We start from the raw sequence: 27,716 nt of genomic DNA, 5'->3' as shown, positions 1-27,716 counted from the left end.
TTTGTCCTTGAGTTGATGTTCTCCAAAAGGAAAAGAGGTCCTAGGGAAGCTTTGGCCTGCTTGTGTCCATGCCCCAGTGAGAGGAGAGGGGCCGGGCAGAGCCCCTGGCGGGGCAGAGACCCAGGCCTGGAGGGAGCTCCCGGGAGCACTGCTGGCTGGTCTTCGGGAGATGCTGATGTGTGTGTGGGACCCGGATGAAAAGCCTGCTGTCTACCAGCTTCACTTGCAATCCCGACGCTGTGAGCCTGGGGGGAGCACCTGCCCTGGGCAGCTGTCCCCACGTCGGCCACCTGCACTTCCTGCGAGTGACACAGCGTAGGTCACGTAGACAGTCTTCTCATGATCTCAGGACCTCCCACCCGTTCGGCTAATCACACATATTTCACATCGTGAGACGCGTTCCCCACATACCGTCAGGATCGCAAGCTGCCCAGGGGACTGTGATTCCACCTTCTGTCCCCAGGCCCCGATCCCCAGTGACAACCGGAGTTTATCTGTGAGTACATCCCACAGCCAAGGGGTTGTCGTGTCTCACCTCCTCCGATTCGTTTTATGAAAGTTATTAGCACCGATTTTCCTTTTCAGGACGTGAAATACTGTCCCCCACCCGCTGCCTCCCACACATGTGATGCTGGGAATGAATCACTGTACCTGAAGCAGACTCTGGGAGGGAGGTCGCCCTCGGTCCCCTCTGGGGTAAGTCCTAAATTCAGGTCCGGTATCATGTGCTGCCCCGACGTCGTGTGGAGCCTCGACGACCCAGCCCTAAATTTCCCACCTCGTTGTGTCCTGTGGAGAAGGTTCTAGTGAGCCAGCCCCTCATTAGGGCACCTGCTGTCGTCCTGCTCATCCCCACACGGCAGATTTCAGGTCCCTGACAGCCATGGTATTATTCCTATGACCCGCTCACATCCTGTTTGCAAACTAGGGGTCACCTCGCCTCTTCCTTCTACAGAACCGCCCTCCACAGTCCCTCTGTGGTCACACTATCCCATGTGCAGCCCGCTTAGGCTCCTCCATGGCGTGTCCTGTGTGGCATGATCTGCGGGCAGTGCCATCCTCCTCCCCCTGCCTCAAAATATGTGACAGAAAAAGTGTTGTCATCTCACCTGTCCCCTGTCACACGGTGAGCTGTGGCCACCTTCCTACCTGCGGAGCGGGACCCCTCCCTCCTCAACCGGGTGAAGGAGGCACACGCCACCTTCTGCTCCGGGGAAGGAAGCCCCGTGGCCCGGGAGTCGGCAGGGTCCCCTGGACTCAGGTTTTGCAGACAGAGTCCGGGAGAAGCTCCGAGGGAATGTGTCCCTTCGGGCTGAGCCGAGCAGCTGGGTCCACTCCGTCTTCCTGTCAGAGCCTTTCAGAAATCACGTGAGTGACTTCACGGAGTGTAGGAAGAACCATTGGACCCATAACGGTTTTGAAGTCAATACGGCCATGGAGCCAGACCAGGGTCCCGAAGAAGGCCTCTCAGAAGCCGAGACTTTCACCAGAGACACTTCTAGAAGGTGACATGGAGCAAAGTGGTGTCGGGGATTAGAGACAAACCATTTCTACTGAGGTGGCCACCGGCTCCAGGGACTGACTGGTCCTTCCCGGAGGCGTGAGACTGTGCGGAGCAGGGCCCACGGGTGCTGTGTGGCCAAGCGCTGGAGCCACGTGTGGGAGAGAGATAGCAGCTGTGAGCCTGGCCACATCGCTGACCCTCAGTCTTCAAATGCACAAAGCGGGAGTAAGGACACCTCGGGAACCGGAAGTGGGGGAGCAAAGGGAAGTGCTCATCCAGCTCTTGTCTCAGCGGCCGGTCCTGGGTAAATGCTCAGCGAAAGTAATTATCCTTACTGAATCTTCCAGAGCCCTTTGGGCACATGGAAAATAAGAAAGCTTCCTGGAATGACCTCACTGCTCTGGGGGGTTTGGCAGGCATCAGCTGGGGAGGAAGGACAGCAGGAATGTGTGTGTGGGTGTGGGTGTGCGTGTATGCATATGTGTGTGTGTGTGTGTGTGTGTGTGTGTGTGTGTGAACTTTCACTGACGTCCGGGGATAAAGAAGCGTCCCTCATTCATTCAGCCTAAAGCCATCCCAGTGAGCAGACCATCCCAGTGGAAGGCATACGCATTCGGGACTAACTGTACTTGAATCTTACATTTGGCTCTTTCCCTGGGTGGGGATAAGCATTGGGACCCTCTCTCTTGAGGGGTGAAGGCGGCAAGCCCCGGTGCCAGTCAGCCCCATTGTCAGGAGGGCCAAAAACAGGGACTCGGACACCATTCTGTCCCCGGAACCATGCTGTTTACACCTTCATGACACCCTCCAATCAATCCATGAGATATTCACCACCCTCGCATAAAATAGGCCTGCGTAGATGATTCTGCCCCACCATGGGCTGCTGTCAGTGTTCTGAGCGGTCTAAGGTGGGCCAGGCTAAGCTATGATGGGTAGCCGGTTAGGTGTGTGCTCAGTGCCCTTTTTCTTGACTTAGGATTTTTCCTACTCAGGATGAGTTTGTCCGGAAGTAATGTCGTCGGAAGTCAAGGCAGATCTGCGTTAGTTTCCCGTTGCTGCTGAAAATCAACACCGCGACTTAGTGGTTTAAAGCAACACGTATTTATTTCTTAGTATTCTGGGGTTCAGAGAGTCTCGTGGGGCTAAAATGGAGATGTCGGCAGGGGTGGATCCTTCCGGAAGTTCTGAGAGAAAACCCTTTCCTTGTTTCTTTCAGCTTCTGGAGGCTGCTGGCATTCCTCAGCTTATGACCCTATCACGTCATCCCAACCTCTTCCTTCCATCACCACATCTAACACTACTGACGGATGAAGGGGGCTCTGGGTGGCTCAGTTGCTTAAGCGACCGACTTCGGCTCAGATCATGATCTCGTGGTTCACAAGTTCGAGCTCTGCATTGGGCTGTGTACAGACAGCTCCGAGCCTGGAGCCTGCTTCAGATTCTGTGTCTCCTCCCCAGCTCGCACTCTGTCTCTCTCTCTCTGTCAAAAATAAATAACACTGCTGTCTGATGATCTGTCTTCCTCTGTAAGGAATCTTGTGATTACTCAAGTCCCACTCAGAAAATCCAGTCTAATATCCCCATCTCCAGAGCCGTAATGACAAGTGCAGATCCCGTCTTGGCTACAATAACAGTCACAGGTTCCAGAGATTAGAACATGGACACATTTGAGAGCCACCATGTGGATACTATATACTGTCCTGTATTTAGTACATATTATATACACTACACACACTCGCAGACACACATACACACACATGTGTGTATACTAGCATGCATGTATATGTGTATATATATGCATATATATAAAGACTTTTAATACGTGTATGTGTTTCTTTATATGTGTGTGTATATGTACACATATATGTATACATATATATGTACACATATGTATATATATATATAATTTATTTTCAGAAACGGACTCATGTAATCATGGGAGTGGACAAGTCACGTGTATAGGATGGGCCACCTCCAGCCGGGACACTCAAGCAGGGTCCACGCCGCAGGCTTGCACAGAATTTCTTCTTCTCCAGGAAACTGCTTTTGCTCTTCAGGCCTGCAACTGATTGGATGAGATGCACTCTTATTAGTGAGGGTGATGTCTCTTCCTCAAAGTCAACCGTCCACGTCTACAAAATATCTTCGCGGTAGGACCCGGACTAATGTTGGCCTCGGTCACCGCAAACTGCAGCCTATCTAGTTGACACATAAAACCTTCCGTCACTGATGCGGAGATCAACGTTTTCCATCCAGTTGCGTGGCATTTTCAGCCCCTGTTATTGCGGATACATTTTCCCTCCTTTCTCTCTCCTCTCCTGAACCCCAATACACATCTGTGTGCGGGCTTGATGGCACCCCACAACCCCCGAGACTCCGCTCATTTTGTTTCACGCTTTGCTCTCTTTTCCTCGGATTGCATAGTCTCTCTCTATTGACCTCTTGAGAATTTCTGATTGCTTCTTCAGCCATATGTACCCGCGCCCCCTCGCAAGATGTTTTTCATGTAAGTTGACTTGTAAACTCCAGAATGTCCGTTCGGTTCTTTTTCACGATTTCTATCTCCTTGTTGGTTTGCCGTTTCATGAGGCATCCGTTTCCTTTGGTTCTTGAACATGGCCACGAGGGCTGCCCGGCCGTCTTGGTTAAACGTGACACCAGACTGTCTCAGAAGTTTGTCTTCTCCAGCTTCATTGAGGGATAATTGACAATAAAAATGACGTATATTTAAGAGGTCCCATGGAGTGATTTCACACACACGTATATTGTGAAGTGGTCGCCACAGCAAGCTAATTAATCACTGCACACAGTTGCCACTTGTGCGTGTGTGCTGAGGACACGTTAGATTCACTCTTGGCAAATGGCACGTGCACAGCACAGTGTTCCCTATGGTCGCCATGCCCACACTGGTTCCTCAGAACTCCGTCCTCTTGGAACTGAGTGTTTGAACCCTTTGGGCCACATTTCCCCCACACCCTCATCTCAGACGGATTCCGTTACCATTTCCTGGCTGAGAGTGGGTCACACTTGCCTGTTGCGTTGATGCCTCAAAGTTTTTGGATGAAACTGGATACTTCAGGTAAATTATTGTCGCAGCGCCGGATATCGAGTCCCACTCTTTCACCCCACCTCCAAACCAGGGCTTTTGGTTGTTGTTTTCTTGACTGGACTCAGTGACTTGCCTGGACGATTTTAGTGAGGCTGATTTTCCTTCGATGAAAACGTCCACCTTCTCCCCGCAGAGGGACAGCTGTGTGCCCCCCGCAGTTACCTTACCGGGAGGGCGGTCTAGCAGGACCCTTCCCCAAGGTCTTTTTCTCTCTGCCTCCATGGCTTCAAGCAAACTGTGAGGCTCCAGTAATTGCTGGTTAATGGCTGAGTGTTTTCCACCAGGCCCTGGGGCAGAGAGAGCTCCCCAGTTTGAATTTGCTGGTTGTCTTCAGGGCTATTTCCAGAGATTTGAAACGATGGTTTACAAACGTATTTTTCACCAGTTATGAGTCTCTCACTGGGCAGGGTGAGGTGGGTTAGCAGTTCTCATGACACCACCTGGAATGGAAACCCTGCACTGACTGTAATCCAGCATCCTGAAGAAGAAGAAAATGTTATTAAAAAAGAAATAGTGAGGGGCGCCTGGGTGGCTCAGTCGGTTGAGCGGCCGACTTCGGCTCAGGTCATGATCTCACAGTCCGTGAGTTCAAGGCCCGCGTCGGGCTCCTTGCTGACAGCTCAGAGCCTGGAGCCTGCAGATTCTGTGTCTCCCTCTCTCTGCCCCTCCCCCATTCGTGCTCTGTCTTTCTCTGTCTCAAAAATAAAAATAAACAATAATGAAAAAAAAAAAGAGAGAAATAGTGGGGCTGCATGGGTGCCTGATTCAGTTGAGTGTCTGACTTCGGCTCAGGTCATGATCTCATGGTTGGTGAGTTTGAGCCCCACGTTGGGCTCTTTGCTGTCAGCACAGAGCCCGCTTTGGATCCTCCCTTCCCCTCTCTCTCTGCACCTGCCCTGCTCATGCAGGCTCTCTCAAAAATAAACATTTAAAATAAAATTTAAAAAGAGTGAGATTTAAAAAACAAAAAGAAAAGAAAAACCAACTACGGGTTACTTGTAGCATAATACTTAAAGACTTGGGGAGAAATACTTCCCTCTGTACCAGTTTGTCCAAACAGGACAAAACAATGCAGATGTGTTTCACTTCCAAGAACTGAGTCAACACCACCACCACAATCTATTGTGTTCTGGCCTGCACTTTACAAAAGTCTAAGCATGTGTCTATTTCTGTCTTTATTGAATAGGAACGAATCTTTAAAAGGGTAAGTATCTTTACTCACACCGTGCTTCAACACTTCCCTTAAATACGGCAAACTTCTTTAGAAGGGGACTCACTCCCTAATTCACTTGAATTTCTCAAATTCTTAAGTTATGTAAGCAGGCTGTATTATTCCATTTTGAGATTGGGAATTTGAGATAGAAATGAGCGATGTCCTCTTATCCAACTCGGTGCCCTGAGTTGGACCCGTGGAGGGAGCAGGGCCAGTATTGCTGGGGGGCAGGCAGGGCCCGGGCTCCTCAGGCACTGCGTCCTCTCTGTGTCCCGGGGAAGGGCGGCTTCGCCCGGCTGCCATTGGCCGCTCCCCCAGCCCACAGGTATAAAGCCCGCGTCCTCGCAGATGCTGGGCGCCTGCAGTCCTGCCTTGTTCTGCCAGTCGTCGGGGCTCGGGCCAAACGGAGAGATGGGTCACTGCCTGTTGCTGCTGCTGCTGCTGGTCCTGTCCTCACAGCTGGGCTTCCTACAAGGTGAGTCCCTGGGGAGCACACGGGAGGGCAGTGAGGACGACGAGGATCGGGTGAGTGGCAGACTCCAGCTCCAGAGGTGACCTCTCTCTCTGACTCTCTGTCTGCCTGTCTCATCATGACTCGACCCAACGGGGAAGGTTACCATGTGAGTTATCATCGAACTGGGGACATCTGGCTTTTGTAGGGATACATGTCTCTGTCTTTCTGCTCATACCTTTGTCATAATTTCATCTAGTTCAACACTTTTCAGGCTGAGATGTGCTGGGACTCCCTTCCTTGAAAAGTTTAAGATTTCGATCGTTGGGTTACCTGTGGAATCGGGATGGTCCCTCGCCCCAAACGTGGTTCAGATGTCCGGACACGTGATGCCACATCGCACCCAGAGGGAATGGCAAGGCTTTTCACTTGCCACCTGAGGCTTTCTGGGGAGAGCAGGGCCCGAGTCCCACTGGTGTCTCAGTGGCCAAGGAGCAGGGAAGGGAGACTGGCTTGGGATTTACATGGCACTTGGGAGAGGGCAGGGGAGGGTTCCAGGATGCAGTGAGGTCTGTATGGTTGGAACCTCCCGCCCATGCCAAAGCAGAAGCCCCAGGACCCATGTGTGGGGCAGAAGGCGTGAACCCGGAGAGCTGTCAGCTATCAAACATCAAAAAACGGAGCCAGATATTTTGTTAATGGGAACAAAATTTAGGGTTCAGTACCACTGTGGGACACTTAGATTGAATCATAAATTAGCCGTTCAGAGGCTCGATCATTTTCCACAACTGCTCGCTGACAGGCGTTGCTGAAAGCAGTGTGGGTCTCATATCACCTTCGATGCAAAACTCTATTAATTCAGCTATTGCCGCTGTGGGTGTCGGCATACGTACATATTAAAAGCCATTTATAGTTGACGCACATACACACACACACACACACACACACACACACACAGACTATGACAATTGTTCAAACACAATTAAGATACAACTAATTTGTTTTGTAGTCACATTATCACCACAAAATAAATGAGTTTATGTTCCATGTAAATAGTAACACTGAATTTATCATAGCATTCACAGAGTCAGATGTTTTACCTTCTACACAATAGTGCCCACAGCTTTCATCTGACCCCGTGGATTGACTGAAAAGTGCAATGGTTGCTGTCGGCATTTCTTTGCAATGTTCTCCGTCTGCAGGTGGAATGAGCCTATTAAGAGTCCACGTTTCTTTTTTGGCACGTGCACTGGAAGACTCAGAATAAAAAACATGCCAAATTGGGGCGCCTGGATGGCTCAGTCGGTTAAGCATCCGACTCTTGACTGAGGCTCAGGACGTGATCTCAGGGTCGTGACATCCAGCCCTGCATCGGGCTCTGCCCTGTGCCTGGAGCCTGCTTAAGATTCTCTCTTTCCTTCCTCCCTCCCCCACTCACGCTCTCTCTCTCTCTCACTGTCAAGAAAAAAATGCTGACTGAATTCTGACAACACTCATTCCATGTAAATGAAAATTCATCATCCTGACTTGTGTTCCCTCAGAAGCTGACTCTCAGGGACAGAAATGAGTACAAATCATTTGTCCCGTAAGTGACCCCGGGAAATACTAGCAGGGGAGGGAGGAAGTGAGACACGGAAGGGATGAAGCTGATAGAAGACGCATCATCCAGCTGGTTTCATGGTGGGCATGTGGAGCCCAGTCGTGCCAGGTCGTTGTGGAGGACAGTGTGATTCAGGCCACCAGCCATCTCAGAGCAAGTGTGAGACAGTTGGAGTGTCTATCCACTGATTCCCCGCCCGCTCTTGGGAGAGGGATGCCTCCAGGGACCGTGTCTCTGTAGACCCCAGCAGCCCCGTGTGCAAGGTGAGTGTGCCCCCCAGAGCCCGTGTGTGTGTGCAGCAGCAGCCGTCATCATGTGCAGGGGAAGGCTGAGGCCCCGAGGCTGGGCGACGCCCACTGCAGCGACTCTGCTGACCAGTGGCTCCTCTCCCACTTCCTGTGTCCCCATCTCTCACCTGCCCGGGGCCTCTTTCCTGCTTTCCTCCTTAAAGTGCATCATGCTCACAACACAGAAACCGTTCATGTCACTCCCCACTTTGAACCCTACAGTGGCCTCCTCTTGTAGAGTAAAATCCCAATTCTTACGGTGGCCCGGACGGTGGTCCCAAGGCCTGCTACGTATGTAATTCCGAATTTCTGAGTAGACGTGTTCAAAAAATAATAAATGTGTAAAGTTAATTTTAGTAATGCATTTTATTTACCCCCAAATAGCTGAAATACTAGCAGGGCACATAATCAACATTGCACTTACTCATCAGCATTAAAAGAATTTTCTTGTACGACGTGTGGGAAATCCACTTAGGGCCCATCTAGTTGGGTTTGTTGGGTTTTTTGGTTTTGGTTTATGGTTTTTGTTTTTGGTTTTTTTGGTGCAAAAAAGTGTTTTTGTTATAGCACAGGGACGGGACCTGTGGGCAGAAAGAGCTGCCCTGGGATTGTGAGAAGTGATTGAATATGTACTTGTTAGTTAGGGAGTGAAGGATAGTCTAGTCTCCAAGGAATTTGTACATGGTAAAGACAAGGTGTCCAGGACCTTGGAGCGCTAGCTGTTGTTAAGATAAGGCTGCTTTTATTGTTGTCTCGTAAAACATTCGTCACAAGACCTTCAAATGTGTAGCAGCTGGGCCATATGTCTGCATGGTGATTGCTAACATATATTTTCGGGGGCGGGGGGTTGTCAACGGTTAGCAGAGGGAACTAACAGTAACAAAAGCAAAGCTATGGTGGTAAAACACTAAAAGAAGTCGTTGACGTGGCTGCAGGAACCTCAGGAATTCTGCCCGAGACTGTGAACCACAGCCAAGTCCCGCTTCTGTTGTTTTCTCCCATCATTTTGCCCCCTGAACAAACTTGACCCTTAAATCATTAAGGTTGCTGACGACGGAAGGTCTCATCTTCTATAACTTCTTCCTACTGAATAAGGGCATAGACAGGACCCTCCCTGTGGGTCAAGACTGGTCAGTTGAGAATTTAATAGGACTCATGCAAGGCCGAGGCAGCCGAGTCTGGAGTTGGTAACATAGGAGAGTCTCCTCGAGTAGAAAGGATCGTGTTTCGGCTTCATGTTGTGGCAGTGAAGGGGTCTCAGCACCAGGCTCGTTGATATTCAGAAAAAACCCAGCAAAACAGGATCAAAATGGCAAGAAGAAAAGGAGTCCTTGGACACTTGGCCAACATGCTGGGGGCCATGTGGGAGCAGTCACCCTGCACACAGACAGCAACCACGATGGTGGGGCCCCTGAGTGGACACTGCAGCCCCAAGAAGAGCCCGTCGCATCTGGTCCTCGGGACCCCTTCAGTCTCACTTCCCCAGTCTGCCAACCTTTCCCCCTCCCTCTCCCTCTGCTGCCTTTTTCCTTCCTAGAACCGGCCAGACCAATGTTGTCTCTGAGCCTTTGCACTTGCCCATGTGTCTTCCCGGAACCGGTGTCCCAACATCTCCCAGGTGTTTAAAGAGTCAGCTTTTCTTTCTTTCAGTTGCTCATGTTTGAGCTAAGTGACCCCTCCGAACACTCCTCTGAGCCCCCAGATGAGGAAACAGCCCTACTGCCTCCCACCCCGCTAGGTCACGTTCACTCGGGACCATGTTCTTCCTCTGTCACCAGGACCCGAAGTTCTCCCTTGTCCTCTGTGAGTCATGTCTCTTATTTATTTGTTGACTTAGTGCCTAAGTGACATGCGTGTTTCATGTCTCTCTCCTGTCACTCTGTTCCCAACATCTGCGAGAGTGCCTCGCACATAGCAGGCGCTCGTAGTTGCAGAGTGAGGGCGGGACAAGCAGCTGCCCATGCTAAGGCTGGAGATGAGTGAAGAGCTGGGGCTGCGGGTGAGACGTCTGCCGGTGACACCCGCAGCTCCTCCCTCCTCCTTCCTTTCTTCTCCTTTCCTCTGCCCTCCCTGACTTGCCTCCTTCCCTCCTTCTGACCCTCCCATATCCTCCTCCATCCCTGGGAGTAGAGGGGGATCCTGTCCGTACTCACGTATGCCTCCTCCCAGGGGTGTGCCAAGCACCCAGGAATCCCCCGCTCTCAGCCCCCTCTTCAGGCCCCGGGAACCAGCCCCCTCCAGGCTGCGTGTGGCCCAGAAGGTGTGCTCCCTGCTGATCTGCCAGGAGGCAGTGGTGGCCGAGGCTCATCATGCGGGTTTTGACTTTCCAGCTCTACCGTGTTTCCAGTGTCCACGAGTCAACGCCAGCGGGGTTTGCGAGACTGGGGAAAGTGTCTGCGAGACTCAAGGCAGCCAGTGGTGCTTCCTGAGGAAGGTCTACGAAGGTAGGTGGGTCCTGAGAAGTCACCTGGGTGACCCTTGCCTGAAGTTAAGTGCTAGGAGTGGAGGTTCAGGGTTGGGAGTGGTATGAATCCCTCATGGGACCAATGGAGCTGGGGCCCCCAGGACAAGGCAAGTGACTCTAGGACCCAGGGAACTGGGGCCTTAGGAACCCTGGGAGTAGCAGCAGTATAGGCAGGGGTTGATTTTCTTTTGTCACTAAGCTTGTGAAGCTGTGTCACCTGGTTCTGGTACTCAGCTGCCAGTGGCCCCTAATTGGGCCAATACCTATAAGAGAAGAAGATGGGATCTTCTGTTAGCTCCTGGGGTGACTGGAAACGCTGCTAAAATCCCACTGACCCTGACCTGAGTGTGGTAGAGAGTTGTGTTACCAGAAGCAGACATGGGCGGTGGTGGGGGGTGGAGAGGGTATTAGGGCATTTTCTATTCACCCCTTCCTGCCCTCTCCTGTGTGGGGAGGGATTGAACCCTAGGACACAGAGTCCCCAGAGCTGGCCTATGAAGGATACACTAGAGGGCTCTATCTCAAATATCTCAATCCTGGGAGGCAGAGAGCAGGCATCCTTGAAGGATGTTTCCATTTGCTCCTCATTCCTTGATTAATTTGTTGATGCAAAGATCTACTGGTTCATTCAGCAATATTTAATGAACACTGTTCACCAGGACATGCTGAACCCCACAGCCGTGGGTCTGCAGTCCAGGCTTCGGGGTCTCATTTGTCCTCTTCTCTGCCCTTCTGCAGATGACACCCTTTCATATGGATACCAAGGTTGTAGCAGTGTGTGTTTCCCTTTGATGCTCTTTAATCCGGCTGTTACTTTGGAGGAGAGATGTTGTAATGACTCACCTTTCTGCAACAAGTTCTAAAGATGGGGCCCAGCTTTGCCCTGAGCTGGTGGATAAAGCTGACTCAACATACCTTTCAACTCTCATGAGCTTTAAGACTACGTGCACTGAATAGGGGGGGAAATCGCAAACTAGGTCTGTGTCAGGCCCAGCCACCTTTTCTCTTCCTCTTTATGAGATGCCACTGGGATATTTTAAAATCAAACCGGGGTGAAGAGTGGTGGGCATAGGTGGGTCCAGGCGTGCTTTCTTCCTTTCGAGGACCACACTGATTTGCACTTTAAAAAGGCAAGGTCTGGGTTTTGTGATTCTGAGTGGTTCTGGAGGCAGCCAGCTGAAGGAAGAGGGAGAGTCCTGAGATGCTGAAAAGGATAGGAAATGAGGTGGCCATAAATGATGCATTAGTTGGTGTAGGCGGGCTGCTGTGACAAAAATCTCTGAAATGGCGGTGTCCTAAAACAATAAAAAATGAATGCTCACCCATGGCACAGTTCAACGAGGTGGTGGTGATTATTTAGGGATCCTAGCTCCTTTCAAGTTTTTATGCTACTGTCTTTAACATAGTCTCCAAGGTCTCTACGGAAAGGTAAATGAACATGGAGATTCATAGGGCTGGAGCTCAAAGCGTTGTACACAATTTCTCCCACACTCCGCTGTCCCTTGACTCCAAACAAATTGCAAGAAATGTGATCTTGCAATCTCATGTGCCCAAGATCCGGATGGTCTGATGAACTCAGTGGATGGAGTCCGGTTCCATCCCCTGACCCCTACCCTGCCCCCCACTTGCCCCCCCATCAGACGCCTCAATTTGCACCCACATTTGACCTCTGTTACAAGGGAAAGAATAGCCCAGCAAATGAGGACCACAAAGCCCCATATACTGATTAAAAGTCAAACATTTGTGACCTGACCGGGTATTCTGTGCTCCCCGTTTCGGTCTCCCCCACATGGAGACTGGGGCCCAGCACGTCTCAGGAGCCTGCCCGTGACACCCAGCGCTCTTTTTCTTTTTGTGTCCTTGCTGTTTCCTCAGTGCTGCTCCAGGGGTCTCAGAGCTCTCTTGCTGTGTCCCCCACACTGGGAACCCCAGTGTGCCTACCAATGATGTCGGGTCCTCCTTTTCCCCACAGAGCCAGCCGGCAAGAGAGGCGCTGGTCCCCAGATTCCCCTTCACACACTGTCCTGAAACAGCTTCTCCACTTCTGCCTGTGGCTCCTTTCCTCACAGGACTCCGTAGGGAGGAACACCTTTGGATGCCGCCAGTGGCTACCTGGGAAAGGAAGATCAAGAAGAGGAAAACCAGGGGAACCTGGGTGGCTCAGTCAGTTGAGCTCTTTTTTTTTTTTTTTAAGTTTATTTTTTATTTTTGAGAGAGAGAGAGAGAGAGAGACAGAGCTCGAGAAGGGAAGGGCCAGAGAAAGAGGGAGACACAGAATCCGAAGCAGGCTCCAGGCTCTGAGCTGTCAGCACAGAGCCCGATGTGGGGCTCGAACTCACAAACCGCGAGATCATAACCTGAGCCGAAGTCGGACGCTTAACCGACTGAGCCACCCAGGCGCCCCATTTTTTTTTAAATGTTTATTTATTGTTGAGAGAAAGGGTGCGAGTGGGGGAGGGGCAGAAAGAGAGAGAGGGAGACGCAGAATCTGAAGCAGGCTCCAGGCTCCAAGATGTCAGCACAGAGCCCACTATCGGGCTTGAACTCATGAACCGTGAGATCATGACCTGAGCCGAAACCAAGAGTCAGATGCTTAACTGAGCAAGCCACCCAGGCACCCCTAAATAAACTATTTTTTTAACCTGACATTTCTTTGTACCACGTGCATTTAAAAAAAAAAAAAAGGAAGAAGAAGAAGAGGAAAACCAAGCAGAGCGTGTTGACACCAGCGTCACTCACGTGTATGCACGAGCATAGCCAGGGATGAGTAACTCGAGTGAATGATCGCCACTGGCGCTCCTACAGCATCTTAACAAAGAACCACTTTGTTCAGAAGTGACAAAAGGAAAGGAAAGGGGTTTATACCTCCCCAGGCGGCCAAATATGGGAAGGTAACCATATGGGGGAAAGAATGGAAGGGCTGCTTAGTAAAGATCCTTATGTCGATTCCTCAGGGCTGGCATCTAAGGTCTCCCCTAGTGACCAAGCATCCTCCTGCCCTCCCTAGAGGGCAGAGAGTTGTTCTTGTATCTGCTTCTCAGAAATTGCTTTCAGCTCAAAATAATCCTTTGTCACCTGATGTATTTTGGGGTGGCGGACTCTGAACCCGTTCAACTCAAATCCATCCACAAGGGCTGGACAGTCAGAAATCCCACTGCTGTCTATCTGGCTTCTTTCATCATTAGGACCCTAGCCTGTCCCCCAAACCTCCTTGTCCCAGGGCTCCTCTGTACACATGCAAATTATGCATGAGTTCTGATGCTGGGGATGGAGCGGAGTCATTAGCTGGCAGCCCAGTTCTGGTCAGGCTCGGCAGAGGACCCGTGACGCATTCGTTGATCCAGTTTCCTGTCCATCCCGCTTGGACGCTAAAGACGCTCTGATGCTAAGCCACGCCTTCTGATGACCCCGGGCACTTGTATGGAGGCAAAATTTTCATCCGCTGGGAGTTTCCTTTACTCATGAGGTTTCCCTCCTCAGAAAAGACAGGTTCTAACTGGTCGTCACCTGCTAATGATCTCAGGATGGCAACAGTGCGGCTTTGTCACAGACTCACAACTTGCCATGGGCTGGGGGGTGGGTGTAGACACACCTCCTCAAAGGCCAAACCATGTGATTCTTACAAGACTCTCTCCTCTGGTCTGAGTTGACTGTAAACATGGTGGACATTTGACCCAACTGGGCTAATGAATTCTCTTCCCTAGGAATTTCCTATTAGACGTGAGAGACTAATTTTCTCATACGGGGAATGACTTTACCAAAGCAAGGAGCCATCAGGTCCAATCTTAGCCTTACGCAGCACTCAGCACACAACGACAGCAGCAGCAAAATGAAATGGAGAAACGGTTTAAAGTGTTAGCTGTGCTTTTGGGTTCAGGGTTATAGCTTCCTTGACAAACAAGAGGCGCAAGGGAAGAAAATGCAGAATGACTATTGGCCACCACTCTGCTGTTTGTGGCTGCCTGACTCACACATGTCATCCGGAGGCCTGTCCTGGGGTCTCACCTAGGGAGCCCTTAGGAGGTGTCCGTGCTGCGTGTCCCTTGAGGATCAGCATCTCAGGCTCCTCGAGTGTGAGCTGAAATGCTTGTGTCTGTGCTGCATCTTGATGGCAGCAGGTGACCGTCTTCCCTGGCCACTCTCTGTCCTCACACATGGACCTCAGTGACCTGTGGATTCAGGTGGGGCAGGTGGAGGGGTCTTACCTCCTCCCGCAGTAAGATCATAGTGAGCACGACTTCCCCCTGCAGGCAGCCTCTAGAAGTGCAGGCACACATTCAGCCTGGTCCTGTGATTCATGGAATGAGTGTTGTCAGAATTCAGTCAGCATTTTTTTCTTGACAGTGAGAGAGAGAGAGAGCGTGAGTGGGGGAGGGAGGAAGGAAAGAGAGAATCTTAAGCAGGCTCCAGGCACAGGGCAGAGCCCGATGCAGGGCTGGATGTCACGACCCTGAGATCACGTCCTGAGCCTCAGTCAAGAGTCGGATGCTTAACCAACTGAGCCATCCAGGCGCCCCAATTTGGCATGTTTTTTATTCTGAGTCTTCCAGTGCACGTGCCAAAAAAGAAACGTGGACTCTTAATAGGCTCATTCCACCTGCAGACGGAGAACATTGCAAAGAAATGCCGACAGCAACCATTGCACTTTTCAGTCAATCCACGGGGTCAGATGAAAGCTGTGGGCACTATTGTGTAGAAGGTAAAACATCTGACTCTGTGAATGCTATGATAAATTCAGTGTTACTATTTACATGGAACATAAACTCATTTATTTTGTGGTGATAATGTGACTACAAAACAAATTAGTTGTATCTTAATTGTGTTTGAACAATTGTCATAGTCTGTGTGTGTGTGTGTGTGTGTGTGTGTGTGTGTGTATGTGCGTCAACTATAAATGGCTTTTAATATGTACGTATGCCGACACCCACAGCGGCAATAGCTGAATTAATAGAGTTTTGCATCGAAGGTGATATGAGACCCACACTGCTTTCAGCAACGCCTGTCAGCGAGCAGTTGTGGAAAATGATCGAGCCTCTGAACGGCTAATTTATGATTCAATCTAAGTGTCCCACAGTGGTACTGAACCCTAAATTTTGTTCCCATTAACAAAATATCTGGCTCCGTTTTTTGATGTTTGATAGCTGACAGCTCTCCGGGTTCACGCCTTCTGCCCCACACATGGGTCCTGGGGCTTCTGCTTTGGCATGGGCGGGAGGTTCCAACCATACAGACCTCACTGCATCCTGGAACCCTCCCCTGCCCTCTCCCAAGTGCCATGTAAATCCCAAGCCAGTCTCCCTTCCCTGCTCCTTGGCCACTGAGACACCAGTGGGACTCGGGCCCTGCTCTCCCCAGAAAGCCTCAGGTGGCAAGTGAAAAGCCTTGCCATTCCCTCTGGGTGCGATGTGGCATCACGTGTCCGGACATCTGAACCACGTTTGGGGCGAGGGACCATCCCGATTCCACAGGTAACCCAACGATCGAAATCTTAAACTTTTCAAGGAAGGGAGTCCCAGCACATCTCAGCCTGAAAAGTGTTGAACTAGATGAAATTATGACAAAGGTATGAGCAGAAAGACAGAGACATGTATCCCTACAAAAGCCAGATGTCCCCAGTTCGATGATAACTCACATGGTAACCTTCCCCGTTGGGTCGAGTCATGATGAGACAGGCAGACAGAGAGTCAGAGAGAGAGGTCACCTCTGGAGCTGGAGTCTGCCACTCACCCGATCCTCGTCGTCCTCACTGCCCTCCCGTGTGCTCCCCAGGGACTCACCTTGTAGGAAGCCCAGCTGTGAGGACAGGACCAGCAGCAGCAGCAGCAACAGGCAGTGACCCATCTCTCCGTTTGGCCCGAGCCCCGACGACTGGCAGAACAAGGCAGGACTGCAGGCGCCCAGCATCTGCGAGGACGCGGGCTTTATACCTGTGGGCTGGGGGAGCGGCCAATGGCAGCCGGGCGAAGCCGCCCTTCCCCGGGACACAGAGTGGACGCAGTGCCTGAGGAGCCCGGGCCCTGCCTGCCCCCCAGCAATACTGGCCCTGCTCCCTCCACGGGTCCAACTCAGGGCACCGAGTTGGATAAGAGGACATCGCTCATTTCTATCTCAAATTCCCAATCTCAAAATGGAATAATACAGCCTGCTTACATAACTTAAGAATTTGAGAAATTCAAGTGAATTAGGGAGTGAGTCCCCTTCTAAAGAAGTTTGCCGTATTTAAGGGAAGTGTTGAAGCACGGTGTGAGTAAAGATACTTACCCTTTTAAAGATTCGTTCCTATTCAATAAAGACAGAAATAGACACATGCTTAGACTTTTGTAAAGTGCAGGCCAGAACACAATAGATTGTGGTGGTGGTGTTGACTCAGTTCTTGGAAGTGAAACACATCTGCATTGTTTTGTCCTGTTTGGACAAACTGGTACAGAGGGAAGTATTTCTCCCCAAGTCTTTAAGTATTATGCTACAAGTAACCCGTAGTTGGTTTTTCTTTTCTTTTTGTTTTTTAAATCTCACTCTTTTTAAATTTTATTTTAAATGTTTATTTTTGAGAGAGCCTGCATGAGCAGGGCAGGTGCAGAGAGAGAGGGGAAGGGAGGATCCAAAGCGGGCTCTGTGCTGACAGCAAAGAGCCCAACGTGGGGCTCAAACTCACCAACCATGAGATCATGACCTGAGCCGAAGTCAGACACTCAACTGAATCAGGCACCCATGCAGCCCCACTATTTCTCTCTTTTTTTTTTCATTATTGTTTATTTTTATTTTTGAGACAGAGAAAGACAGAGCACGAATGGGGGAGGGGCAGAGAGAGGGAGACACAGAATCTGCAGGCTCCAGGCTCCGAGCTGTCAGCAAGGAGCCCGACGCGGGCCTTGAACTCACGGACTGTGAGATCATGACCTGAGCCGAAGTCGGCCGCTCAACCGACTGAGCCACCCAGGCGCCCCTCACTATTTCTTTTTTAATAACATTTTCTTCTTCTTCAGGATGCTGGATTACAGTCAGTGCAGGGTTTCCATTCCAGGTGGTGTCATGAGAACTGCTAACCCACCTCACCCTGCCCAGTGAGAGACTCATAACTGGTGAAAAATACGTTTGTAAACCATCGTTTCAAATCTCTGGAAATAGCCCTGAAGACAACCAGCAAATTCAAACTGGGGAGCTCTCTCTGCCCCAGGGCCTGGTGGAAAACACTCAGCCATTAACCAGTAATTACTGGAGCCTCACAGTTTGCTTGAAGCCATGGAGGCAGAGAGAAAAAGACCTTGGGGAAGGGTCCTGCTAGACCGCCCTCCCGGTAAGGTAACTGCGGGGGGCACACAGCTCTCCCTCTGCGGGGAGAAGGTGGACGTTTTCATCGAAGGAAAATCAGCCTCACTAAAATCGTCCAGGCAAGTCACTGAGTCCAGTCAAGAAAACAACAACCAAAAGCCCTGGTTTGGAGGTGGGGTGAAAGAGTGGGACTCGATATCCGGCGCTGCGACAATAATTTACCTGAAGTATCCAGTTTCATCCAAAAACTTTGAGGCATCAACGCAACAGGCAAGTGTGACCCACTCTCAGCCAGGAAATGGTAACGGAATCCGTCTGAGATGAGGGTGTGGGGGAAATGTGGCCCAAAGGGTTCAAACACTCAGTTCCAAGAGGACGGAGTTCTGAGGAACCAGTGTGGGCATGGTGACCATAGGGAACACTGTGCTGTGCACGTGCCATTTGCCAAGAGTGAATCTAACGTGTCCTCAGCACACACGCACAAGTGGCAACTGTGTGCAGTGATTAATTAGCTTGCTGTGGCGACCACTTCACAATATACGTGTGTGTGAAATCACTCCATGGGACCTCTTAAATATACGTCATTTTTATTGTCAATTATCCCTCAATGAAGCTGGAGAAGACAAACTTCTGAGACAGTCTGGTGTCACGTTTAACCAAGACGGCCGGGCAGCCCTCGTGGCCATGTTCAAGAACCAAAGGAAACGGATGCCTCATGAAACGGCAAACCAACAAGGAGATAGAAATCGTGAAAAAGAACCGAACGGACATTCTGGAGTTTACAAGTCAACTTACATGAAAAACATCTTGCGAGGGGGCGCGGGTACATATGGCTGAAGAAGCAATCAGAAATTCTCAAGAGGTCAATAGAGAGAGACTATGCAATCCGAGGAAAAGAGAGCAAAGCGTGAAACAAAATGAGCGGAGTCTCGGGGGTTGTGGGGTGCCATCAAGCCCGCACACAGATGTGTATTGGGGTTCAGGAGAGGAGAGAGAAAGGAGGGAAAATGTATCCGCAATAACAGGGGCTGAAAATGCCACGCAACTGGATGGAAAACGTTGATCTCCGCATCAGTGACGGAAGGTTTTATGTGTCAACTAGATAGGCTGCAGTTTGCGGTGACCGAGGCCAACATTAGTCCGGGTCCTACCGCGAAGATATTTTGTAGACGTGGACGGTTGACTTTGAGGAAGAGACATCACCCTCACTAATAAGAGTGCATCTCATCCAATCAGTTGCAGGCCTGAAGAGCAAAAGCAGTTTCCTGGAGAAGAAGAAATTCTGTGCAAGCCTGCGGCGTGGACCCTGCTTGAGTGTCCCGGCTGGAGGTGGCCCATCCTATACACGTGACTTGTCCACTCCCATGATTACATGAGTCCGTTTCTGAAAATAAATTATATATATATATACATATGTGTACATATATATGTATACATATATGTGTACATATACACACACATATAAAGAAACACATACACGTATTAAAAGTCTTTATATATATGCATATATATACACATATACATGCATGCTAGTATACACACATGTGTGTGTATGTGTGTCTGCGAGTGTGTGTAGTGTATATAATATGTACTAAATACAGGACAGTATATAGTATCCACATGGTGGCTCTCAAATGTGTCCATGTTCTAATCTCTGGAACCTGTGACTGTTATTGTAGCCAAGACGGGATCTGCACTTGTCATTACGGCTCTGGAGATGGGGATATTAGACTGGATTTTCTGAGTGGGACTTGAGTAATCACAAGATTCCTTACAGAGGAAGACAGATCATCAGACAGCAGTGTTATTTATTTTTGACAGAGAGAGAGAGACAGAGTGCGAGCTGGGGAGGAGACACAGAATCTGAAGCAGGCTCCAGGCTCGGAGCTGTCTGTACACAGCCCAATGCAGAGCTCGAACTTGTGAACCACGAGATCATGATCTGAGCCGAAGTCGGTCGCTTAAGCAACTGAGCCACCCAGAGCCCCCTTCATCCGTCAGTAGTGTTAGATGTGGTGATGGAAGGAAGAGGTTGGGATGACGTGATAGGGTCATAAGCTGAGGAATGCCAGCAGCCTCCAGAAGCTGAAAGAAACAAGGAAAGGGTTTTCTCTCAGAACTTCCGGAAGGAACCACCCCTGCCGACATCTCCATTTTAGCCCCACGAGACTCTCTGAACCCCAGAATACTAAGAAATAAATACGTGTTGCTTTAAACCACTAAGTCGCGGTGTTGATTTTCAGCAGCAACGGGAAACTAACGCAGATCTGCCTTGACTTCCGACGACATTACTTCCGGACAAACTCATCCTGAGTAGGAAAAATCCTAAGTCAAGAAAAAGGGCACTGAGCACACACCTAACCGGCTACCCATCATAGCTTAGCCTGGCCCACCTTAGACCGCTCAGAACACTGACAGCAGCCCATGGTGGGGCAGAATCATCTACGCAGGCCTATTTTATGCGAGGGTGGTGAATATCTCATGGATTGATTGGAGGGTGTCATGAAGGTGTAAACAGCATGGTTCCGGGGACAGAATGGTGTCCGAGTCCCTGTTTTTGGCCCTCCTGACAATGGGGCTGACTGGCACCGGGGCTTGCCGCCTTCACCCCTCAAGAGAGAGGGTCCCAATGCTTATCCCCACCCAGGGAAAGAGCCAAATGTAAGATTCAAGTACAGTTAGTCCCGAATGCGTATGCCTTCCACTGGGATGGTCTGCTCACTGGGATGGCTTTAGGCTGAATGAATGAGGGACGCTTCTTTATCCCCGGACGTCAGTGAAAGTTCACACACACACACACACACACACACACACACACACACATGCATACACGCACACCCACACCCACACCCACACACACATTCCTGCTGTCCTTCCTCCCCAGCTGATGCCTGCCAAGCCCCCCAGAGCAGTGAGGTCATTCCAGGAAGCTTTCTTATTTTCCATGTGCCCGAAGGGCTCTGGAAGATTCAGTAAGGATAATTACTTTCGCTGAGCATTTACCCAGGACCGGCCGCTGAGACAAGAGCTGGATGAGCACTTCCCTTTGCTCCCCCACTTCCGGTTCCCGAGGTGTCCTTACTCCCGCTTTGTGCATTTGAAGACTGAGGGTCAGCGATGTGGCCAGGCTCACAGCTGCTATCTCTCTCCCACACGTGGCTCCAGCGCTTGGCCACACAGCACCCGTGGGCCCTGCTCCGCACAGTCTCACGCCTCCGGGAAGGACCAGTCAGTCCCTGGAGCCGGTGGCCACCTCAGTAGAAATGGTTTGTCTCTAATCCCCGACACCACTTTGCTCCATGTCACCTTCTAGAAGTGTCTCTGGTGAAAGTCTCGGCTTCTGAGAGGCCTTCTTCGGGACCCTGGTCTGGCTCCATGGCCGTATTGACTTCAAAACCGTTATGGGTCCAATGGTTCTTCCTACACTCCGTGAAGTCACTCACGTGATTTCTGAAAGGCTCTGACAGGAAGACGGAGTGGACCCAGCTGCTCGGCTCAGCCCGAAGGGACACATTCCCTCGGAGCTTCTCCCGGACTCTGTCTGCAAAACCTGAGTCCAGGGGACCCTGCCGACTCCCGGGCCACGGGGCTTCCTTCCCCGGAGCAGAAGGTGGCGTGTGCCTCCTTCACCCGGTTGAGGAGGGAGGGGTCCCGCTCCGCAGGTAGGAAGGTGGCCACAGCTCACCGTGTGACAGGGGACAGGTGAGATGACAACACTTTTTCTGTCACATATTTTGAGGCAGGGGGAGGAGGATGGCACTGCCCGCAGATCATGCCACACAGGACACGCCATGGAGGAGCCTAAGCGGGCTGCACATGGGATAGTGTGACCACAGAGGGACTGTGGAGGGCGGTTCTGTAGAAGGAAGAGGCGAGGTGACCCCTAGTTTGCAAACAGGATGTGAGCGGGTCATAGGAATAATACCATGGCTGTCAGGGACGTGAAATCTGCCGTGTGGGGATGAGCAGGACGACAGCAGGTGCCCTAATGAGGGGCTGGCTCACTAGAACCTTCTCCACAGGACACAACGAGGTGGGAAATTTAGGGCTGGGTCGTCGAGGCTCCACACGACGTCGGGGCAGCACATGATACCGGACCTGAATTTAGGACTTACCCCAGAGGGGACCGAGGGCGACCTCCCTCCCAGAGTCTGCTTCAGGTACAGTGATTCATTCCCAGCATCACATGTGTGGGAGGCAGCGGGTGGGGGACAGTATTTCACGTCCTGAAAAGGAAAATCGGTGCTAATAACTTTCATAAAACGAATCGGAGGAGGTGAGACACGACAACCCCTTGGCTGTGGGATGTACTCACAGATAAACTCCGGTTGTCACTGGGGATCGGGGCCTGGGGACAGAAGGTGGAATCACAGTCCCCTGGGCAGCTTGCGATCCTGACGGTATGTGGGGAACGCGTCTCACGATGTGAGATATGTGTGATTAGCCGAACGGGTGGGAGGTCCTGAGATCATGAGAAGACTGTCTACGTGACCTACGCTGTGTCACTCGCAGGAAGTGCAGGTGGCCGACGTGGGGACAGCTGCCCAGGGCAGGTGCTCCCCCCAGGCTCACAGCGTCGGGATTGCAAGTGAAGCTGGTAGACAGCAGGCTTTTCATCCGGGTCCCACACACACATCAGCATCTCCCGAAGACCAGCCAGCAGTGCTCCCGGGAGCTCCCTCCAGGCCTGGGTCTCTGCCCCGCCAGGGGCTCTGCCCGGCCCCTCTCCTCTCACTGGGGCATGGACACAAGCAGGCCAAAGCTTCCCTAGGACCTCTTTTCCTTTTGGAGAACATCAACTCAAGGACAAAACCATTTTGTGGCAGGATACCTGGCTGACCTCCTAAAGTCTTTTGTCTTTCCTCTCTCCCCTTCCCACATAGCTTCCACTTTCTTCTAAGAAGCTTCCAATCCCTTTTATTCGTGGCCCCAGGGAGGATTTTTTGGCAAGCACAAACAGAAGTAGTTGGAGAACAGCCTTCACTACTTGCTGGTTTCTCTGGAAGCCTGAAGCCCTTGGCAGGATTGCCCAGATGGAGGGGAGAGGCTGGATGCCTGGGGGTTTCTGGGATATGGGGTCATTTCTCCCACCTTGATTCTGGCAGCACCTGCAGGAGCGGGTGACCTCACAGGGGGAAGGCTGGCATTTCATGCACGGAGGTGGCCCCTGATCCCCATGGATTTCAGATTCGGCCGGAACTAGTGAGGCTCCGGCATGAAACCAAATGGACCAGGTGCTTCAGCATGGGCATTTCTGCTGTCAGTTCAGGCAAAAATTCATGAGCGGCACTGATGTGTCTCTTCTCCAGACACTCCCCCCCGAAGGAAATGAGAGGTGGGGGGAAGCCCCCAAATAACAGCTGTGCAATTATTTACCACCCGCGTAGGTGGTGGTTGGGCATCAGAACAGAGATGACTTTAAGAGAATGAGAAGTGAGGCCATTTTGGACCTCAGAGTCCAGTGCTAATGAATCCATTCTTTCTACCCTTACGTTTCCTGCCCTGGTAAGATTTCAGAGGGCCCACAAAAATCACGTAAAGGAAAACCAGAGTCAATTTCTGAGAAGTAACAGAATGGCTTCATGTGCTCTCGGAGGCTCCTCCTCACAGGGCCTCCTGAGGCCAGAGGGGTGGAGAGTCCGGGGGACAAAGAGCAGGAAGGGGACATGAATTTCCCCTTGGCTGAATCCGCCACTGCTGTGTCGGGGGGGACCTGAGGAGACTTCTGGGGAAGTCTCCACTCTAGCCACGATCAGGGTGTTGGCTCAGGCTGTGGGGTGTGTGTATGTGGGTGGGGTGGGGGAGGCCAAACCCCAGGTGTGTCTGAGGGATTCGCCACTTGGGGCACTTCCAGGGTTTATGTGACAAGTGAACCGCACCCGGGACAAGAGCATTTTTGATAGGATCTGAAACTGTGGCCAGACAGAGCCCGTCAGGGCGCATATTCTCAGAGGCTGCGCTGCCCTGAGCTTCACGTGGCCACAGAAGGCAGGGCGTTCAGGACACTGGGCGCCAACGTTGTCCCCCCATCTCTCCCTAAGTCCCCAGGAGCATTTGCGACTGGCTGTTCCCTCCTTCTTGAAAACCCCTTCTGGGTATTGTACCCTCCCCCTCCTCTCCTACCTATCTGTGCCTTCCATCTCCCCCGGCCCAGAAAAGTGACAAAGTCAAAAATAATGTAGAGGTATTCTCTCTCTCTCTCTCTCTCTCTCTCTCTCTCTCTCTCTCTTTTAAATGTTTATTTGTTTTGAGAGACAGAGAGAGACAGAGTGTGAGCAGGGAAGGGGCAGAGAGAGAGGGAGACACAGAATCTGAAGCAGGCTCCAGGCTCTGAGCTGTGAACATGTTGCATCCACACGATTCCTGAGACAGAATGCTACGGGCACCAGTGACAGTCACAACAAGGTTTATTACAATGAGAGGCAAGGCCGACCAATCGGGACCAACACTCTTGATAAGAGTGCGGCCCCGAACAGCCGGGGGACAGAGTGTTTATAACCGATCACATCGTTTTATCATCACCTGGGAACAGAACAAAGAAACAGGTTCCAGATAATTTAGAAACAGTCGCCTAATGAGGTGTTTACTTTAGGCTTTCTGCCTCTAAGTTGCAACCAGTGGATCTCCTTGACCCTGCCTCTGATGCTCTTTTCTTTGAACTTTTGTTGCCTTAATTGGTGAAGCCTAATTTACAAGGGTATGAGGCGTAGTTTACCAGAGCAAAGCAAGGCTGTTATCTCTTAACCTTCAGTGTCAACACAAAGCTGTTATTTTTCAAGCTAAGCATTAGCTCTACACTACAATTTAACCCTTACAAGCACAGAGCCCGACGTGGGGCTTGAACTCGGGCCTTGAGATCATGACATGAGCTGAAGTCAGATGCTCAACTGACTGAGCCTCCCAGACACCCCTGTATGAGGAATTCCCACACATGCGCAAGTCAACCCATAGGGCAACACCAACATCCATTCAGCATTCCAGAACAAAAAAAAAAAAAAAAAAATGGGAAGGATTTATCAAAGAAAAAATTTTTCTCGTTTTCCTCAAGGGAGACATAAATCTTTAGTAGAAAGGGTCTAGCAAGCGTCAAGGAGGAAAATCAGCAGAAGACCCCACCGCACCCACCTTTGTGAGACTCCAGCACCTATGACAGTATAAGGAAGGTACTAGGCCCTTCTAGAAAGAAGCAGAAATGGCAGAAAGAAATGGAACTGACGTTGTCTCTGTTAGGAGTAGTGCTGGACGCCAGAGACAACGGTGCCACATGCCTCCAGTTCTCAGCGGTCTTCCTGGGTTTCAGATGACAGAGGAAAGATGTTTCTGCCTTTATTCAAACACACACTTAAGTTTTTTAAAGATAGCTTAAATAAACAGAAATACAGAGGAGACTTTCAGCACTGTTAGTATGCTCAGAGATGATCATAGAAATTTATTATTTAATAGAAATTTGGAAGATTGTATTTTAGCAAAGTCTATCAGATAAACAAATGAACGGAAAAAAAGGAGGAAAGGAAAGAAGGAAAGAGAAGGAAGGAAGGAAGGACAGAAGGAAGGAAGGAAGGAAGGAAGGAAGGAAAGAAGGAAGGGAGGGAGGGAGGGAGAGAGGGGGGGAGGGAGGAAGGAAGGAAAGAAGAAGGAAGGAAGGAAGGGAGGGAGGGAGGGAGGAAGGAAGGAAAGAAGGAAGGAAGGGAGGAAGGGAGGGAGGGAGGAAGGAAGGTCACAGCAGCCTCCTGTCTGGTCTCCCTGCCTCCATCCCTGCCTCCTCCTCACCCTCCTCACCCCTGCCACAGTTTGTCCTGCACACCTGTAGGCAGAGTGCTCCTGATACATCACGAGCACATATTTTCTTCTGGTAATTTTTTTTCAGAGTTTGTAGCTTGTTTACTAACAGTGTCGATGGAAAAACAAGGTCTCCTTAGTGTCCCTGTAAAAGCAAGCTGCTGTTTGGGAATTAACGTTTTAGTCCTGCATCTTGTTTGAATTGACCGAGACAGTTAATGACTGACCATCATTTAATTTAACTTAGAAACACCTAAGGCTTAAGATTACCAAAAAGATTTGGAGAAACTTTTTTTTTAAGTAACCTTCCCACAACTAGGTGCATCATTATTGCACTATCTGGCAACATACAAAATGGCCATATCCCTTCAAGTCCAGAAGAGGTCATAGAAGCGGACTGAGAAAGGGGAAACTGGGTGGAAGAAAGAACGGGACTATAGTAGGCACGGACATCTAAGTGTGAATTCACGCATTGCTGCTTAGTAGCACGATAAAATCTTGTTAGTAAATTCACTTCTCTGGTCAGGTTCCTCACCTTTAGAATGCTGAAGCCAATGTCCGTTTGGAGCTGAGTACCCCATGACATGACATGGGTTGACATCCAAATAACCAGCATGATGCCTGGCCGCACACAGCAGGTGGCCTTTGTGCATTCGCTTCATTAATTACATATTCTAAGCTTCAGGATCGTGTTTGGCACAGAGCACGCACTCAGAAATGCTCTCTCAGACTTGGAGAAAGTTTTTAAAAGTTCACCGAAGAACTTTTCATGCTATTTCTACCTACCTAGTTTACTGGTTCTTAATTTTTATGTTTACGACAACTTCGCGAGACATCAGACACAGTGAGCCATCATTCCCAGCTGTCTTTCTGGCTGACACATTTTGTGAGAAGAACATGAGCCTATTTGACCAGGTAGAACAGAAGTTGTGTATCTGCAGGATACTTCATGCTGGAAAGTCTGAAGACAAGTCTGCCTCTTTTAATGAAACCAAAGTGAAACTTGCTTTTATTTGCCAAAGATTATCCCAGAGCATATGACCCTGAGAAGTAATGGGGTTAGCTCCTACGACAGTTTTGAGAAGTTCTATGAATACTTACTTTAGGGGTGTGCTTGATTTTCTTTACATCAATTACATAGAGTTCTTTTACAATGAATTTTGGCCATACGATCCGGAGATAGAAAACACCGCACATACACACCGCGCGTGTATAGACCATACCGACAGAGGAAACAGAGACCTTCCAGACTCCATACACTTAGGATTTCCCAGTAGCCCACATTCCAAATGGAGTTCCCACTTCTGGTTTAATTACCACCCTGAAGTTTGTCTACCATTTACATCTCAGAGGCCCAGGCAAGAATGCAAGTTACAAGCCCTTTAGGGGAAATAGGGGAGGTTTGGGGATGGGTAAAAAGGCACGGGTGAACTTTGGCTTACCTCTAGAGCTGCATTCTAGTGTTGCAAAGATTTGCAAGATGAGGACAGTTACTCCCAATTCCTCAAGGCATTGGGTCGCCACTTAAAAGGTTATCCTCGGTTGAGCCACCTTTTAAGTGCGTTATCTTTTTAAGTAAATACATTCAGGAAGGTTGCAGAGGTTTTTGAGGTTTTTGTGTCCCTCTGGGTACATAGTTCCATTGTAGTTTCAGGGAGGAGGCATCAAAAACATTTTTTTAATTCTTTGACGCTGTGCAATCTGGCCAATTTCTGATCACAGAGCTACTCTGTAGGTTATAGGCAGGACAAAGAGGAAGTGTTGCGGGCAGTGTTCAACAACCACCATCTGTGTATTTCATTGGTGTTTTGCAAAAACTCTTTCATGGAAGCTATTTTGGAATTTGCAGCGAGGCCTCTTGGGGGCTTTTGCATGCCAATGAAAATAGGTATCCCATCCTGTGTGTTTAATTTTGAATCCCCGTCTTTCAAGTGCTCCTCTTACATTTTCTTGTCTAATTTAAAGTTCCTCTTTATGGCCGTTGCCATTATCCTGAAGGCCAGCAGCAGTTCGGCAGGACGCTGAGCCACAAATTCA

General features: G+C 50.2%; 1 protein-coding gene and 2 long non-coding RNA genes across 3 annotated transcripts; 2 read left to right on the top strand and 1 right to left on the bottom strand.

The window, feature by feature from the left end:
* The first annotated feature begins 251 nt into the window (after nt 1-251).
* Nucleotides 252-4,220, top strand: LOC132662321 (uncharacterized). The gene is made up of 3 exons (XR_009602566.3): nt 252-496; nt 586-696; nt 3,422-4,220. It is a non-coding gene; the product is annotated as an uncharacterized LOC132662321 (long non-coding RNA).
* Nucleotides 4,221-6,170: 1,950 nt separating this feature from the next.
* LOC132677106 (secreted protein of Ly-6 domain 1-like) lies at nt 6,171-11,955 on the top strand. The gene is made up of 3 exons (XM_078433938.2): nt 6,171-6,301; nt 10,495-10,608; nt 11,367-11,955. Exons 1-3 carry the CDS (start codon nt 6,175-6,177, stop codon nt 11,489-11,491), a joined length of 366 nt encoding a protein of 121 aa, XP_078290064.2. The 5' UTR covers nt 6,171-6,174; the 3' UTR covers nt 11,492-11,955.
* A 6,530-nt stretch (nt 11,956-18,485) lies between these two features.
* LOC144613044 (uncharacterized) lies at nt 18,486-22,295 on the bottom strand. Its single transcript, XR_013550355.2, has 3 exons — nt 22,216-22,295; nt 22,016-22,126; nt 18,486-19,284 (listed from the first exon to the last, which is right to left on the bottom strand). It is a non-coding gene; the product is annotated as an uncharacterized LOC144613044 (long non-coding RNA).
* Nucleotides 22,296-27,716: the final 5,421 nt, after the last annotated feature.

The sequence above is a fragment of the Panthera onca genome, chromosome D1 (genome assembly GCF_046562875.1).
Source record: "Panthera onca isolate mPanOnc1 chromosome D1, mPanOnc1 haplotype 2, whole genome shotgun sequence".
Taxonomy (NCBI): domain Eukaryota; kingdom Metazoa; phylum Chordata; class Mammalia; order Carnivora; family Felidae; genus Panthera; species Panthera onca.
Note: the sequence above shows the minus strand (reverse complement) of the source record. Positions and strands in the feature narration are given on the sequence as shown.

What these genes read in the sequence shown, in the direction of transcription:
- LOC132677106 (XM_078433938.2), top strand. Translation starts at nt 6,175, where the DNA reads ATGCTGGGCGCCTGCAGTCCTGCCTTGTTCTGCCAGTCGTCGGGGCTC. An exon ending in ACAGCTGGGCTTCCTACAAG is followed by an intron (nt 6,302 to 10,494) that starts GTGAGTCCCTGG and finishes TTGACTTTCCAG; the next exon opens with CTCTACCGTGTTTCCAGTGT. An exon ending in CCTGAGGAAGGTCTACGAAG is followed by an intron (nt 10,609 to 11,366) that starts GTAGGTGGGTCC and finishes GCCCTTCTGCAG; the next exon opens with ATGACACCCTTTCATATGGA.